This window comes from Anser anser (assembly GCF_964211835.1).
Source record: "Anser anser genome assembly, chromosome: 3".
Lineage (NCBI taxonomy): Eukaryota > Metazoa > Chordata > Aves > Anseriformes > Anatidae > Anser > Anser anser.
This window is the reverse complement of record NC_139722.1, coordinates 106488706-106507643: the sequence shown is the minus strand read 5'-3', so window position 1 is coordinate 106507643 and position 18938 is coordinate 106488706. Positions and strand designations below refer to the sequence as shown.

Genomic DNA, 18938 nt, shown 5'->3' with positions numbered 1-18938 from the left:
CAGTACTTTTATTTTGTGCAGAAACTGTTTTCTCTGGGAGATACACAGCTCATACTGACTCAGCAGTTGACACAATGAATCTTCTTCTCAAGCTGAGGTTTCTGTGTTTTGGTGACAGCATAATATATTGAAGCTGAGACTGATAATGGTACTAAGCAATCATCCCTTTTCAAAGAGGAATTACTTTGATGAACATTAACATGAATATCAGTGTAAGTACAGGGTGTGCTTAGTACTATTTAACATGACCTTTATTTTGATAATAGCTCTAATTAGGTGGCATTTTGTAGAAACTGACAATCAGTTGTGTTTGCATTATTACTGTATATCCTGGATTCTGTTATCTGCAGTTTTGTGACTTTCACTCTTTCTTTACTGTTGTCATCGTACACAATGAGTTTAATCCCTTGAGAAAACGAAACATCTATGAAATAATTAAGCGTGCTCTGAGGTGGGTACGTTGAAAAAGAGTGCTCCTCAGGGCTGTGGGTTCAGTCACGTGTCAGTGTAAGTCCATAGCTTTCAGATTGGGTCATCCAAGCTGTTCCAATGGAGAAAGAGACACCAGCTTCCTGAATCAATGTACCACAAGCAGACTTTTCTAATAACCAGCATAACAATTTGAGCAAGACCATTTCTTTAGGTCTAACATCTTTTTAAGACATGCTACATGTTTGTGTAAGCATAAAAGACTTCAGAGAGTAACCTGAATTTCTTTGTCATGTTTTCTTTCTTGGTTCTTGGGAGCAAAAGTAAATTTCACACTTTCTTATGAGTCTTTTGCAAGTGTTGGGTTCAGTTCTGTTGATGGTGCTGTTGAAGAGGTGCAGCATGGTTCTAATTCAAAGCTCTTTTCTGTATCTCTTCTCTTACTCATGGCATATATATACCCTCTGCTATACCTTAAACCCACACCAAATCCATGAATGCAATTGCTCTTAGGTAGGCTTCGAGGGAGTGAGGTTACACACAAGTTAAGAAGGTTAAAAAGCACCAGCTCTCAATATCATCATGTGTGGTGACAGATGAATCAGGTCTTCCCATTAATTGTACTGTTACTTCTCTATAGGAAACTGCAAGGAGAATTGTTTGTGAGATGTTGAAAAGCAAACTGCTGTGTAACATAAAAATCCTCATTTACAGTGGTGTAAAACATAATTAAGCATTCCTCTTTTATTTTTAAGGCTATTTTAGGGTTCCATATAGAAATTTTCATCTCAGCTGTTAATTCTAAAAATCTCCTTTTTGTTAGTGAAAGTTCAGATTCTCCCAGTTTTTCTATATTGTAAGATAATGAGACTTTGGGAAAGATTCTTTTTTATGAAACATGACATTTTTCATCACTGATAAGATTTTGTGTAATGCAGATAATAGAGAAGCCAAATTTGAACCTATTTAAGTCAGTGGAGTTTAATAGGAACAAATAGCAACTGCTGCTTAAGTAATTTTTCTTTTTCATTATAATTCAAGTCTAACAATCCTACCACTAAATTTCATGTACAGCCAAGGTTCTAGATGTAGATGAGTCTGGATTTCTCAAAAATATGTAGGCATTGCTCTTTTAGGATTTCTGAAAATAAAATATTCCTTTGTATGCATTTATACATCATCTTTGAGGCTGCCATTTCTTATCTTTTACTGTGCAAGGAATTAGTAGCTTAAGGATATGGATATTGAACATCAGCTGTAAGGTCATGTCTTTTTTTCCCCCCAAGCAGGAGAGGAGAGCTGTTTGGAGACACAACCTGTGGTTCTGACAGCTGATCACCGTTTCTGCCACATCATTAGAAATCAAAGAATTCATCGGAACTCTTGCAGATTAAGATTAGAAGAAAGCGGGGATGGAGGACTGATGAAAGGGGAAATATGGAGGGACTGAGGTCCTACTCTGTGTATATCACTTTATCTGAAGCACCCTCATTGTAGACAGTTGTCAAATGTTTTTTACTATTCAAGATCAATATGAAAAAAAGAATGGATTTGTTAATCAGATAAGAACTTCAGTACGTTGTTTCAGAGACCAAGGCACACATCATTTTTAGTTCTGAAGGTCATACAGTCTAAATTCACAAGGCTAATTGGAAAGTTTGATGTTTTCAAAAAAGAATAATTTAGAAATTTGTTTTTAAGGCAATAATAAGAAAGATGCAAAAAGTGCTTCAGCTTTTTAAGAACTGACTAAATGATTTTTTTTAAATGATGACTATTTTTACCAAAGATATTTCCACCCAATAATACATAATAGAAGAATGCATAATTGAGCATGGCAGACAGGGACCATTGTGCTCACAGAGTTAAGGGTGCATTAGTGTTCCTATTACAGTCTTGTGTATTTTATGAGGTAAGATGGTTACAGTAATTGGTTTGAGACTGAAACGTAGCTTGAAAGATTGAGACCTGAGATCAGAAGTTATATTTTTAGAAATGTTTTCTGGGAATTACTTAAACTACCTTGGTTTGTTTATGGTATACTGGATTCCCAAGGTCCCCATTAAGGTTCACAGTTGCATTAAAGACAGTTTTGTACAAACAGGTAGGTAGTCACAATGCCCATGCAAACAGTTTACAATCTCATACCCTCAACTAGCAGACTGCAATTGAAATAGATTCTTATCCCATCAGATCAGGATCTTTGACTGTATTACTGACTAAAGCACGGGTCTGAAATTAGGTTTGGACATACTGAGGTCTCTCTGCTTAGTGGGAGCTTAAGGATCAATGTGTCCGTCCAGAATCAAGAGGGCCAACCTTGAGGCACTCAGTGGATATGACTGTTGGATGCTCATTCTTCTTTGCTCCTCAGCTATGCAGGCTGGCCTAGAGGAAGCAGAAACCTATTCTAAATCCCCGTGTTTAATCCCTTTCTTGGACATGCTCTGGGAGGCCTATGTTACTCACTCGGCACTTGTGTGGACCAACATGAGGAATGGTGTCATGCAAGCAAAAAAGACATGCTGCACTTCTCAGCTGGGACCCAATTATCTTGAAACTTGGGCCAAAATGTAAACTAAATAACAAGGAAAATTGTTCCCACTGTTTTAAGCTCCCCACAAAACAATTTATGTTATCTTTGCCTCATGCTCTGTGTTCTGTACCTTTTCTGTGGCTAAATAGAGCTGTTAGGAAGTTCTCTGTAACATTTACTAAGTACCTCAGAAAAGGAGGGCTGGTTGCTTTCTCACTTTATTTTGAGGTAACTTCGGTTATTTCATTACTGCCTGTTTGGACTGATGAGAAACAGGATGAAGTTGCCAAAAGTGGGACAAGTTCTCCACACCTTGTTCTGTTCCTATGTGTATCTTGAAGACAAGGATGTTAATTTAACCTTGTCATCTTACAGAATTAGATCAGGAACAAGTAATAGTTTTGAGAGCAAAAAACTTCTCTCACATATATCACATTGATCTATTTTCTAAACTATTATTTTCAAAAATAAACATGAAAAGAGTTTCTCCTTCAGCATGAATGAGATGTCCCTGCCACATTTGGCATGAGATATTTCTGGTTTACTCCACAGTATTAAAACAAAGTCTATACGGAGTTTGTCACTCAGGTAGTCATCTACCTGTTGTAGAAGAGAAGATACCAGATAGGAAGAAATATACAGAGTTTTTATATACAGATATCCCTGTATATAACGGACATAATAAAATATTATTAGAAATATTTGTCTTTTCATACTGTTAGAATGTTGAAAAGCTTTTTATGTTGTGTATTAATTCTTGCAAATTGCTTGCCAATTTAATATCAACAGCATCTAAACAGTAAGTAATTGCTTATGATAATGAGTACAAACTAATTTACTAGAATATGTTAATATTCACAATGCACTTTAGAACAGCAGGGTATTCCAAAAATACTACTCTCTTGTTTAACTGCAGCATTTAGGTTGGATTGTTATTACAAATTCTGGCAAAAACATCACAAAGCCAGCCTCTCATTGAATAGCCACCTTATTGAGACTCCAGTCTGTATGAGCAAGGGCTATGTAGTGTCCTTTGGGAACTAAACAGGATATGAACAAATTGTTCTAGATTTAAATAAAAAATCTTAATTTCTGATTGATGTTCATTACTTGTACATTTATAAGACAGAGAGACTTCTTTTATGAATTGTAAAATTTAGTTTAACATATCAGATCAATTGGCATGCAATCACTTTTCAATGTTTGGATGTTGTCAGTGGATCTACTCTTTGTGTGAGATGCAGAAACATCTCTAAAAGAAATAAAGTAGTGCAGGAGTCCCCCAAAATTCCATATTATTATCCCTTAGCTGATTCTGCAAGATTCTTTTTTATTGTGTTGGAGTAATTATTTTTTTCTTTGTTGGCAAATGTTCTGTTTCATTTTGTTTTGTTTTTTTTTTTTCCTCCACAAAATGATATGAATGTTTGTTGAAAAATTGATTATCTCTGAGCACATTTCTGCAGAGAATAATTTTTCAAGTGCATTGGTGTTGCTTATAGTTTTGAGGGGCTATAAACATCTTTGTGTGTATTACAATAAAGTGTTTTAAAAAGTAAGGCTTCCCAAACTATTGAAGACTGATCACCATTTCATGAAAAATAAACATTCATAACTTCCTCCAGACAGAACTTTGGAAGTGAAGAGCCTACACAAAATGACTGCTCTAATTAGGCCGGGTTAGTCTTCAGAGGGTAATAACTGCTTACCTTTCTTGCATCCATGAATGGTCATAGCTTATAGTACTGGCATATGAAGTATCCTAGTGGACACTTCAGTTAGACCCCATTGAGATGAATGACTAGCTGACACCTCAAAACTGTTTTGTCAGGTTCTCTCCAAACAGTACTGTGGGATTCGGTGATTAAACTGTGTTCCCTGATTACGCAACTGTGTAAAACAGTGAAAAGCATAAGATGCTTATTTTTCACTGTGGCTCTTTATCCTCTGAAGTTGGCAGTGAATTGTTGCTTACAAACAACAGCATAAGGACTTTCCAAAGAAGAATGATAGCAATTATCATAATGACAAGGCATATAGCATTTTTGTGCCAGACCACAACTGGAAATCTATTATGTAGCAGGACAGAAAGAAATAGGAAGGAAGTGAATTGTCTCAACCTGGCTGGCACCTGCCAGCTTTTATTATAATGGTATAATCACCTTAAAGATTCAAATACAGCCATATCTGTGTGCTCCTATTAAACAGTATTTATTTCATGTGCAAATTTGATAACATAAGTAAACACTGATGTCCCCAAACCAGTCCTTCCGATAATGACTAGGAGATCTTTCCAGATAGAGTATCATTTGTAGGGGCTTGTTTTTATTTCTGGGTTTCTCTTGAGATAATCAGCCAGATATTTTTACACTATATTCCTCTTTTTCCTGATACTTTTCCAAGGTTTGAATGCACGTAATATTGGTGAAGACTAACTTTGCTTTTAAAATTAGAAGATTTTTAAAATCAGTTACTACACTATGTATGAAATCAGATGAAATGTCATGAAATTTTGTTATTGATCAGCTGCTTCCATGGTAGATCCAAGTGCTTCATCGATGGTTAAGCTCTGTTTGTCCAAAGATTTAATATGTTACTTTTTGCTTTTGTTAGAAGAATGCTTGCAATTTTTTACAATTAAGGATGTAACAGATCTAAGAAATTATGTTCTTTCTGGTTTTCTTCAGCTATTGCCTATGTATGTATACTTAAAGATGTTCAGAAGTGCTATTTGTACCACAATAATATTTTTTTCTGATAGCTATTAGTAATTAAGTTATCCGGAGGAGAGCATGTACACCACAGAACATCTTACTCTTCACTACATTTTCAAACAATATCAAACTTCATTGCATACTACCCATAGCACAACTTTTTATTTTTAGAAGAGGTTCCATCTCAGCAACACCTGCAATGTTGCCAATACTGTGTTTTTTCTGCGGGTACTAGAAGCACCTTATCTTATTCCAGTAGTCTGGCATCTGTCATCCTTGTTGTGCTTGTATCATTTTTCAATGCATTTAACAGGCTTGCAGTTAGCTTCACTTTTATTTTCAGCCTGCTATGCATTTCTTCTAAGTTTTTACTAATATGAGAGCTCCCGAAACTTTTTATGATTTCTCAAGACTAAATGATGAGATGCACTAGGAAGTGCATTTAGTGAGGGAGATAATATAAATATTATTTTAAAATAAATAAATTAATAAAAGAAAGGATAACTGGAATATTGTATTCACAAGGAAGGCATTAAGAATGGTTTTCAAACAAAACAAAAGGAAATAATAACTTTAGCTAAAAACACACTCAACATTTGAAGTTGACCTCCTGAACATTGTAACATAATTAAATAACTTCAGATCAGCTTTTTCAAACATTTGTTCAATTTCTTCATTTAAAGAACTGAGGTTTGATTTTTTTAAAGGTCACCAGAAATGCTGCAACACTTCTGAAAATTGGGACACTGCAGTAGGTGCTTGAATAAAAGCAACTTCAGACACTGCTTTGCCAGAAATCATGACATTTTTATTAAATTATTTGAAAATATGAAAGATTTCTTTGAAATTTTGATGGACCTACAGAGAAAAAACAACCTCAAATTGAATTTCACGTTTTATTCTACTGACTTTTGATTTGTATATACATCTGTGCAGAGCTACTTTTGTGTGAGATCTGTTCAAATCTTGGTGCATAAGCAGTTTTGTCTTCAACTTGCAGGCCTCCCAGTTGAGTCAGCAAGCTTGGAAACTCTAACAACTCCAGTTACTTGGCTTGCAGAATTTTTAGCATTTGCCTGATATCTATTGAGATTGTAAGGTCCCTGGACCAGAACCACTGAATGATTTCATATAGGCCACCACAGGATGGTATCAACATTTGATCATTTGATCTCTATCAACCTGTGTAGTATTTGAGCTAATGTCCTAGTTCCTGCATCCTGTCACAAATCCCTTCAGCTAACCAGCACCTTAACTACATTCTTTTTATATGTGTGCACCACTAATAAACCTTAAGAAGCAAATGACATAAGAAGCATGCACAGTCCATGTATTTGAATGGTCTTTAATAACAGTGGTTAAACTGAAGTATAGGAACTTGACATTTCCTAATGTAAGGAGTTTGGGACCAAGGCAGTCCTATCTGGACCTTTTGGGACCAAGGCAGTCCTATTGTCTTCAAAACTATTTGAGTTTACTGATTTAATTCTTCACTCTGATACCGTCTTTACATACTGTCTAAAAAAAATTCATCTCATTCATTGCCTTCTCATATGTGTTTCCTGACAACACCATTTCTACTTTTTTGGACACTGTTCAAGAAATTTATCTTTACCTATATGTAGACAAGGTTGTAGGAGGAATAAGGCCTTCCCTTATTATATATAATAATTATAATTATTATATAATATAATAATATATAATTATAATAATAATATAATTATAATAATTATACTAAGGCCTTCCCTTATTTATAAGACATTTGACTTCTAATTTCCATCTGACTTTTTGGCAAGCTTTCAGAGGCAGACACATTGTATCCTTTTTACCTTTAATAGAGTTATAATGGGTAAAAATGTTTCATGTTGACTACAGCATGACATTTAAAGCAAGCTTTGATTTCCAAAAATATATATTTTTCTAACCATCCATGTTACATAAAGATGTGAGGCATTAATGGGGAATTACTTGGTTTACATTTCATACAGAAATTAATTTTGAACAACCATCCATACTGGGAACGTAATAGGAAATAGACAGCCAGTAAAAAAATTTTAATCTGAGAGATTCTGGAGAAGAGCAATAATTATCTTTTGCCAGTCTGTGTCAGATTTGCTTTAGAAAGGCTGTACTGTTTCATAAAAGAAATAATAGCTTTTATATAAACGAACACAGTAATGAGATGAACGATGAACAAAACCCAGAACTTTTTTATTGTGCACATTTTAAAGCTAATCAAAATAATTGTATAGAATTGGTGCCTAAATACTGCCAAGTCCATTGTCATTCTCTAAATTGACTCATGTTTTGTTAGTAAATCAGATGAACAGATACTCTAATTTCTACATACTGTTAGGAGTCCTTTCAGCCAGCTCTTGCTTAGCTAAGGTCCTTCTGAAAATTATATTCATTTTAAACACAACTGAAAGCTTGTTTAAATTGAAAGTTTAATATGCCTACTTAAATTGTGTAGTACTTTACTCCAGTTAAGTGATCTAATCTAAATCAATGGGGTCATTCAAGGTGTAAGATGCTACTTGAGTAAAGCTATTAGAATCTCACTCCAGTTGGAAAATCCTTTAAATTATTTGACATTTTGATTTTAACCTTTTATGTTATTTATAATGGTAAGAATGATGGTAACCTATAATACTGATAAAGGCTGCATAAGAGGTGTTCTTTATGGGTATGCACATCTGTCGAACCGTCAATGCTCACAAATTTTAGTTATTTATCCCTTAGTGACCCTACTGAAATCAATAGAACTAGATATCCTCATTTTAGACAAACATTTTGCCTTGAAACATGTTGTTCCAAAACCAGCAAAAATAATGAATCCTGATTTCTTATGGAATGCTGCCTTTCCCAAATGTCTGGCTAACACAGCACACTAAGTGTATTGATTGGCCTACCAATATGCAACTGTAAAGGTCCCTACAGGCTATTGTCAAGCAAAAATTATAGTGGTTGAGCTCTATAGAGTTTTCTTTTACCTATTTATTGATTTTTATAATGTGATAAGAGAAAATGTTTGAAATTTCTGCCTACCTATATCTCAAATTTGGCTGATCTTGACTATTAGATTGAAAAGTTGATGGAGGATGAGCAAAGGGAGCAGATAGGTTGTGAAATCCCATAATCTTATCTTCCACAGAGAAATTTTCTAAAAATAGGACATTTAAAACTAGGGAATTAAAATTACTAGAACAATTGGAAATGGAATGGAGTATTTTTCCCCTCTTCATTATGGCATGCAATATACAATATAAATTATGAGTTACAAAGCACAAAGTCAGAAACAAGTGGGTTTGTATTTGTATAGTATCTTCAACATTTACAATATTTTAAATATATTTGACAATTTCCCTGCGTGGAAAAAACATTTCTGTCTTGCATTAGTGGGTAAGATATGATACGACTTTGTTAATGGAGAAGCATTCCACTGAGTTCTCAGCAAATGCAGAGATTTAACCAGTATCAGACCATGCTGTAGTTCAAGTGGCTAAAGCCGAAGGTGGAGTTGCACGTAGGTCAATCAAACCAGTGGCCAGTGTCAGGTTGATCTCTCCCTTCAGTCAAGAGTCTGTTGCCGGAAAGTCAAATTGTGGGAAGACCCTAGACATTTTAGACAAGTCAGAGTGCTGTTGTGCCACCTACAGGTGTACTAGGTCACAATACTGTCCAAATACCTTTGTCATAGATTGGAGGAAAGGAGGAGTAAAATAGGAGTGTTTTTCTTGGTTTGTTTGTGGTTTTGTTGTTGTTTGTATGTGTGTGGAGGTGGAAAACAGGGCTGAGCTGATTAAGATACTTATAGTAACTGTTGTGGTCTGAGGAAAAGACTTGGCTTCTGTGTTACTGCATTGAATCTGCAATAAATGTCATTGCAAAGGCCAGGATGCTCAGTTTGACTTGAGACTGTTCTTCTATTATCACAGAGACCTTTACCTGGAGACAGCCCTTGGGGATAGCTGAATATAATAAGCCATGCACAGTGCTGTTTTATAGATCCCTGACAAACCTTGGATGTAGTGTGATGAAAAGCCTTGTAGGATATGATAAAGCAAATCAGAGTCTCTCTAGTGGTCTGGGAAGAAAGTTTTATGATATAACATAAAGATGTGTTTTAATTAATAGCTACATAGCATTGTTTCTGTTTACCAAGATGTGTAGAAGGCTGTGTCTTCTCTACTTGCTTAATAGTGGCATTGACTGGTTGATAGATAATCTGGAAGAGGCAGATGACAGCAGCAATGAGTGATGACTCTTCTGTTTCAGCATCTTGTACATACCAGACATACTGCTTTGTTTATTCATTTTAATAAATTAATTCAGCTGATCTTTAAGCTGGTTGAGGTCACCCTCATCTAATTATTGTTTGGGTGAAACCTCTTGAGTATAACTTTTAAGACATGTCCCATGCTATGAAATAGGCTCCAGTTCTAGATTACAATCAGTGCATTACTAAACTAAGCAGGGAGTGCAGTAGTATCATAAGCAATTTTGGAAGTTTGCAGATTCAGCTAGCAGCAACTGCTGTACACGTGGTGTGGCTTCAGTCTCTTTTGCAGAAAAGCTGAGTTTTGAGCTTTACTGCTTAGTGAAATGTGGGTGCTGCAGAAGGCTGATGATATACCCACAGACATCTTCCATTCTCTTTATTTTCTTCAGTGTCTTTACCTGAAGTGGCAAGATGAGATCATAAATGAAGGTATTCATGAGCAAAACCACTAACAGCCTATGTCAATACTGGTTTGGTCAGTGAGTCTTCTTCCAGTTACTCTGATAGAATGAATGATCAGCGAATCAGTTAATGTAACTACTGAGAAATTATGCTGTGCAGTTTGTGAGATTACAGTTGTATTGGGTTTACATGGCAAGGTTTTGGTAGCAGGGGAATGTACGGGTAGCCTCCATGAGAAGAATCCAGAAGCTGCCCCATGTCAGATAAGGGCCAGTTTCAGCCAGCTCCAAAGGGACCTGCTTCTGCCCAGAGCCGAGCCAATAAATGATGTTGTTTGCACCTCTGTAAGAGCAGATTGAAGAAAAAGAAAGAAAACTGCTGCACAACAGCAGCTGAGAGAGCAAGGAGTGAGAACCAGCCCTGCAAACCCCAAGGACAGTGCAGAAGGGGGGCAGGAGGTGCTCCAGGCACGCAGTTCCCCTGCGGCCTGTGGAGAGGCCCCTGGTGGAGCAGGCTGTCCCCCTGCAGCCCATGGGCCCCACATGGAGCAGATCTCCACGCTACAGCCCATGGAGGAGCCCCCAGTGGAGCAGGTGGATGTGGCCTGGAGGAGGCTGCGGCCCATGGAGAGCCCCCGCAGGAGCAGGCCCCGGGCCGGAGCTGCAGCCCGTGGAGAGGAGCCCACGCAGGAGCAGGGGGTCTGGGGGGAGCTGCCACCTGTGGCAGACCCGTGCTGGAGCAGTTTGCTCCTGGGGAATGGACCCCGTGGTACAGAGCCATGTGGGAGCAGTTCTTGAAGACCTACTGCCTGTGGGAAGCCCCCGCAAGATGAGTTTGGGAAGGACGGCATCCCGTGGGAGGGACCCCACATGGAGCAGGGGCAGAGGGTGACTGTGAAGGAGCAGCGGAGATGAAGCACTCAGTTTTCAGGAAAATCCTAACCTTCTAGGGTTTGCAAAGATGAATGTGGTCAAAGGAACATTTTAAATATACTCTTGTACCCTATTGTCCAGCAGTCTAAGAGGTACCTGGCCAGAAAAGGAGACATTTCTCCATTCTTACAACTTTGGCTTGAGCTTTTTGGAGGGCAATGATCCATTTGAAAAACTCCATCCAGTACACCTCTTGTGCTTTTGAACAGATGATACTTAAAGTAGCCTCACGTAGTTTTTACAGCAAAGCAGTTGCATTCCACATTCAGGCTCCTTACTGGGTTAGGGGGGAGAGGCCAAGAGGCTTTCAGGAAGTGTTCAGTTTAATGTAATCTTTAGTTTGAAAAACTTCTTCCAGCAGCCCTTCCAAACTGCTTCCTATGGTTAGCCCTAATGGCTGTTCTCTCCTCACCTCAGCCCTGTGGCATATATTCTCTGTTTTATGTAAATAATTAATAACATATCAGAGTCTAAGAAGAAACACACAGAAGAGTTGGTTTGTAACCCATCATAAAAATGATCCACTAATTATTTTTAATCATTCCCTCTCGCTTCCCCTGGCAAGGTCATGTTTTAGACTTAAAGCTTTCATTTCTTTATTTATATTAGAAATCTGTAAAGTTATACATATGGAAATTTTTGTACTTTTCTGAAACTTCAGCCATGGACAAGATGAAAATATGTAATAGAAAGAATAAAGAGAAGTATTAAATGGAGACTTACATGCTCCACTGAACACCGCAAGTGTGATTAATGTCTCTGTATAGATGTTTTTGCAAATGTGTATACATAGATTTGTACTGTAAATTCTTCACTCCTGGTAATTAGTAGTAGCCTGCACACAGAGTCTCACTGGATTCAGCAAGTTTATCAATGCAAGTAATTACTTACCAATGGGAGTAAAAGGGTTCACATTCTAGCCCAGAATGAAGAAAATACTGATAACATACAGAAGGAAGATAATTATATTGAGTAATTTCTTGTTATAACCAGTAATGTTTATCCTTTTTTTTTAATAATATAAAAATTAATATTAATGACAGGACAACTAAGAATTTTCATTATTGACATTTGCAGGCTTCAGTCTTTTGTTTTCAAGCTGTACTGTGGTAGAATAACTACAGTACACACACAGTACACACAAACCACAGTTTGTTGGGGTCCAAAGCTCAATAAAACCATCACTTTCACTTTATAGGCATCTTAAGCCTGCCATTTTCCTGTTGAAAATAACCATTAAGTTACTGACATTATAGGGGAAAAATTGAACTATGTAAATTACCCTTTGGTGTAATATACCTTAAACACAAAATTGAGATGAACGCAAGGAATGTAGAAAGCTGTTGATTTGTTGATGATTTGAGAAAACTGTTAAACTATATCAGATGTGACTTCAGAGGGATAAATATTGAAAAGCATTGCAGTCATACACAGTAATAGATACAGTAAATGGGTACTAAACAAAATATTTATCTGCTTAATACTGTATAGGTAAGCAGATGTCCTTGAGTTGCTGCTAGGCTGTGCTGAAATAAACACACTATTTCATAAAGATGAATTTTGCAAACAAATAGGACTTGAGAGACTGAGGCCATTAAAAACCATTACTGTATCTTGACCACTGGCAGTTTGTTACAATAGGAACCATGCATTCACCGTTCAGAATTTCAAAGAGCTGTATGGACATTGTGTAGATGCATGGACACATAAAGAATTACTCAGTAAATTCTGTGGCTGAGAGAGATATCCTGGCATATTACAAACTTGCCTACTTGTAAGTACTGTGCTGATGGCATTGCTATTCTTGACTAATTCTGCAGCTTTCAATTCTCTGGAGATGATAAATCCCAAACAACACAGTGCCATAAGCTATAAGAGGGAAGGAAGATGGCTGGTTTTCAGTGACAATGTTCTGAAAGAATGGCAGAGACATTACAAGGTTTCTCAGAGACCATAAAATCATTTTATGGAGCAAGCGAATTAGGTTTCCTCTGTTGTTTCTTCACATCCAAAATTGATAGTAAACAAGGTAGTTTTGAACAACTGCTCAGTTTCTGGCTTTTAATAGTTAATGGGGGTTTGGAACATAAGCTGAGATCAATCCTAGCATAATATATTTTACTTTATTATATTTGTCTTTCTTGAAACATAAACACTAGAGGACCTATTCTCAAATAGCTTATGAACTTATTTCTTTTCCTTTTTTTTTTTCTTTTTTTTTTTTAATAAATTAATACAGGAAATTAAAAGAATGAGACTCCCTGTATAGCTTAGACAAAGGCAAATCTGTATTCATCAACATGGATTAATGAGCCTGTTACAAGACACAAAGATAGTGTGAAAAGCTACAAAATGTACAGTTATTAAAAAAAAAAAGGAAAGTTTTGACATAAATAACATCAGCCACATGTTGTTATGGATAAAAGATAACTTCTAAAATTTTGATGTTGTTTCTACATAGTTTAAGATTTGCAGTTAGATTTAATCAGCCCTACTGACATTGACCTTGGCATCAAAGCTGCAGCAGTATGGAGTGAAATTCTCTTCATTTGTTTATTCGAAGGGCAGCATTTAACAAAAAAAACGCAACAAAGATTCACGCTGAACAAGAACAACGGAGTCTGTCATTGTTCAGAGCTGGAGACTTACTTCTGGGTCATGTTATTCAGTATGACTCTGCTATCGCTTGGCAGGCTTTTTCTTTGTATTTTATATTGGGTAAACACATCTGTTACAACCAAGAAAAGGAGAATTACGCCCTCCCACTTAAATCTTATGTACTACTCAAACATTATGGTTGGTGACATTGAGGTGTAAGGAGTTGATTTTTGTTAGCCTTCTCATTTTTGTTATTTACAAGAACTTCATTCCCAGTCTGATGTGGTATTTTATGAAGTCAAGAGAAAGGCTGTCACTGTTTTTAATGAGCTTTGGATCAAGCCCTTAGTTTTTCAGCAATACAGAATAAATCATTTCACTAGAGATATCAATGTGACCTCCACATATGAAGATCCAAACTCTGTCACTCTTCAGCTGGCTCAAGGTTTGAAGTCAGCACTAGCTGCAAAGGTGAGAACTTTGGGACCATCAAGGATGATATTACCTGTCCCGTGTATCTTTGCTTTGGGACATACTAGAACTGGAGATTCAGCCATCATTACTGAATAGCCTGCAATGGATTATTGTGCATTTCAGAGCACTGCATATGAGGAAGGATGGGGTGGGAGAGTAGGAGGTTAGGTTTTTGTCACACAGATTCCCAAACCAGACACCTTTGGCGCGTCTGTTACCAAACCTTTTTATGGCACAGCCCTTACCTTCACTGCTCTTGCACAACTCTTCATACTGATGATAAACCACAGTTTCTCTTGGAGCGTAAGTTAAAACTTAAATGCCAGATTTGTTATTGTGTTTGTCTTTGCTAAAGAGATTTGACAAGTTTTCCTACAACACATACAAGTTTATATTTCGCTATCAAGAGAAAAGCCAAGCGATTTATTTGAAGCACAGTGCTGTCCTGCAAGAGTGTTGATGTAAATTGAGCTTTACTAAATTTTTTAAATGCTATGCACAGTACATAAAATATGATGGCATTGTAATGGAAAAAAAAAAAAAAAGAAAAGATGTTAGAAATAAATATAGGTTATCATTTCAAAAAGACCAAGTGACCTTTTTGCTTTGAGACTGACTCAAAGCAGTCTCACTCAGCAATAGAGTAAGATTTTGAGACATCTAGAAATTGAAAGACTGGTGTAGCCATACAACCCTTCTTGTTTTCAGCTTTAAATTCTAGATCTCCAAAGGTTTTTAAATACTCTTTTAGGCTCACAGCACTTTTGGTCAATCTAAGAAAGTAAGAAAATGACAATTACAATGTTATGCACTTACTCCTTATGTGGACATGGAAAGTTTGTAGAGTATTTGGTGGAGCATAAACTGGATTACATTTAATAAAATTAACAGTATCCACACAGAGAGCCAGCTTAGAACAGCTAGTAAAGCAGACATCCGTATTTACTATGCTCTGTATCTCCCTAAGCATTTACCTATCTTTGTAGAAAAGAAGTGGACAGCCTATAGTGACTTCATAAATGAAAGACTGAGCACATGCACAATTTATATGGTGTATGCTATTGTTAGGGTAGAAGTTTTAAATGGAAAGTGTCCAGATATGCTGCTCTTTTAGTTCACAGGAAATATGCAGGTGATGAATTAAAGTGCCTGAGAGCTAAGTGGTTTAAGATTACAGCACTCGTTTAAAAAAAATAAAAAATTACAGATTTTTTAAGTGCATTTTGGAGATAATATGCAAACACTTATAAGTTATACAATAAGCATTATGGAAATATGCCATTGTTTACTTAGATGGTAGAATAATGCATTTTTGTCCTGACATGTAAGGTATGTTTTTATCCTTCCATTTGTTATCTCCATCTGTCACAAGCTGATAAACCTCAGATCTGTAGAAGTCTTATCTGACTGTATTTGTTGATGTCTCTCTTTGCTGTGCACAATGACATATCATATAGAGCATATAATTTTCATTGTGTAAATAAGGTTGATATATGGAGCTGCATTTTTGTCAATCATGAGATAACTGGAATTACTTGATTTCTTCTCCATGTAGGCCCAGTTTGGAAAAGCATTTTGTTCAACTCATCCCTGTTCTGCACATGACAGAAACATGTTCTTAATTTCAAGCATATGCTTAGGAACTCTTCTGGATAAAAATGCATTTCTGAATCAGAGTCATGGTATTTTAAATCACTGTATATGCAGTTATGCTATATTCTATATAAAAACACTAACATTAAGCTTACTGCAAAATTTTTAGAGATAAAGAACCCTTCATGTTGAAATATAGTATTGTTTTGTTTTACAACTATATTTGCTATATGAGAACATCTTGATTTTTGTAGAGCACATCATTTCCATGTGCGTTTGCATTGACACAAGTGAACTAATTCTCTTTTATTTCTCCTTTACAGCGGGAACAACATATATCTTTAGCAAAGGTGGTGGACAAATCACTTACACGTGGCCTCCTAATGATCGTCCAAGCACTCGTGCAGACAGACTGGCAATAGGGTTTAGTACTGTTCAAAAAGAAGCTGTGTTGGTACGAGTGGACAGTTCTACTGGGCTTGGAGATTATTTAGAGCTGCATATTGTAAGTATTATCAAAAAATGCATGTTTTTATTCTTGTCTCAATAATATTCTTGTCTCTTGATTCTTGTTCTTATATTTTGGGTGGGCTTTTTTGTTAGTTTTAATGTAAGTATAGCATTTTGCTAATGAACTGTTTAAGGTTAATAGTGAATTAGATGATGATGGTTTATAGCATACAGTAGTGTACAGGATTTCAGGCATTCTCAAAATACTGTATACTTTATATAGTTCTGCTTTATATGGCTTTTCAATTAAAAATCATACTGTGACATATGTACAGATATAGGAGTTTACTGCAATCTAATTACATAAAATGGGATTTAGCAATGTCAGAAGAAGGTGCATTAATCCTGGAGGATTTAATCTGGAATCTGCTAGAGGAAATACGGTATATCACAATTGACTGTGCTTATTGTTAATACTAGAATTTATCCTCTGATTTCACCATTCCATTGTGATGATAAATTGTAAGCAGAAAGCAAGATTGTCAAGCTAGGAAGTCTGAAAAAGTAATTTCAGCTGCCCTAAAGCAAATAACTAGCAATCAAAATTGAAAGCATCTGGATTTTTATGGCAACATAAATAAATGATCAGTTGAGATAAACATAACTAGGGCAGTATAAAATGTTGTTGTTTAGATCAGTCCCAAATTTGTTAATATATTAGCTTGACTTTGATTTAAGAATCTTGCTACTTTCAGAAACAGAATAGTTCCTTTTGAATGAAATTACTTATTGATCTGTAACCAATTACACTTCTACCCTCGGAAAACATTCTGCAGTGATCATTTTCAAAACTAGAGGGAATTATGGTATTCAGTCTTCCCAGGCTCCTTATTTCTGTAAAGGCACTCCTGCATTGTGGACCAAGGTTATTTTATTTTATTTTATTTATTTATTTACTCACTTGAGTAAATAGACAAAGAAAGAAGGCCTTAAAAAAATCCGAGGTTGTGTATACCATTCTCTTACATTGAAAAACACAGACAAAACATCTGGCCAGTATTGTAAAATCTTAATATAAAAATGTGAACAAAGCAGGTTCTCCCAGGTGCCAGAAAAAGTGAGAGCCCATATCTTTCAAGGCAAGTATTGGATTATTGCTAAATAGCAATCAAAAAAAAGTTTGCTTTCCAAAGCCATCTGTAATATCACGTGCCTAGTTATCATTTGCCCATTTCTTTGCAGCCTGAGACCAGATACACTGACTGTGAAGAACTGTGATGCTTTCAACTCATAGTGTTATCTTTGTCATTAGCGTACAAAGGGATGCTTTTATTGTAGATTTACTGTACCTAAAGTCTACCAAGTCATATTTGTGCAATCTCTCTAACCTTGATTTTTCCATTTTAAAGCAAAACATTGGGTTCATTAATTATGAGTTGGATGTCAAAGTGCAAAAATTATTACCCGGTCATAAGTGTTGCTTTTACCTAAATATCTTTCTTATACCTATGCTGTAGCATATAAATAAAAGAATAATAATTGAGAGTTTTCTATTATCAGAAGAACTACCAGCTTAGTAGAGATGGGGAAAAGCATAGATTATCTTTACCGGTCTTTTGAAACTCCTGCATGTGTTTATTGTGTGAGGTGACTATGGCCTCCTACTATTGTCTTTGCAACAGACTTTGGGAACCTCTCTGAAGCCCACTGTGCTTCAGAGAAAAATACATGATAACTATACAGAAAGTTCACTAGAATGAGGCTTGACCTTCCAAGAGTTCCTCCTCTTTGTTCTCATTCTAAAATGGAGACACTATGGGATTGACCTGAAATCCTGACATCTGGCAAGGTGTCAGATCTGCAGGATTTTTTTAATCGCTTTTAGATAAATCTTGGAAAACTTCTAGAATATAATTGCTAAGAATCTATTTCAAACAAGGATAGGATTCAAAAGAAAGTTGAAAATCAGCATTTTCAAAAATACTCATGGGACCTAAGAAAATATGTCATTAAAGTCATTGGAACTATAGGGTCTTCAGAGAATTTTACCCAAGTATGATATTGTGAAGCACCGTAGTTTTAAAAATAAAGGAGAACGTAGAAATGGAGAGGCCCATGTATATGTTATATTTGAAAAATAATTTATTGGAATAAAGTTTTTCAATAGCTTGCAACTGTATTAAAATAGCTGTAATAAATGTAGTAGAAGGATTGTGTCATTTGAAACTTCCATCTTGCACCAAAGCCAGTAAGAATGACTTAGTTTTATAATGAATAACCAGAAACAAGCATAAGTTGTGAATAGCAGAAGGAGGAAGAACTAGAAGGAGAGGAAAATCTAATTCTCCTTGTTCTTTTCCATGCGTTCACTCACATATCTTTCTAATAAATATGCATGAGCACTTGAAATAAATGCCTGTGTATATTTAAATACACTGTGCATAGATAACCTACCTTGTTATACCAACTATAACACTGCAACGCAGGTATAGTTATGATTTAATTGTGCTGGGATTCAGTTTTCCAAT

The 18938-nt window shown here is 36.0% G+C and overlaps 1 protein-coding gene across 35 annotated transcripts in view; it reads left to right on the top strand.

Annotated features, from left to right (window-relative positions):
• NRXN1 (neurexin 1) overlaps nucleotides 1-18938 on the top strand; it is a 725995-nt gene that overhangs the window by 486723 nt on the left and 220334 nt on the right. For 34 of the 35 annotated variants that reach the window (XM_083831654.1, XM_083831643.1, XM_083831651.1 and 31 more), the window contains one exon: nucleotides 16284-16465. In XM_083831654.1, coding sequence (XP_083687780.1) covers nucleotides 16284-16465 — 182 coding nt within the window. Of the gene's footprint in view, nucleotides 1-1718; nucleotides 4612-16283; nucleotides 16466-18938 lie in introns of those variants that run through there. The other variant, XM_083831656.1, reaches the window with a different exon arrangement.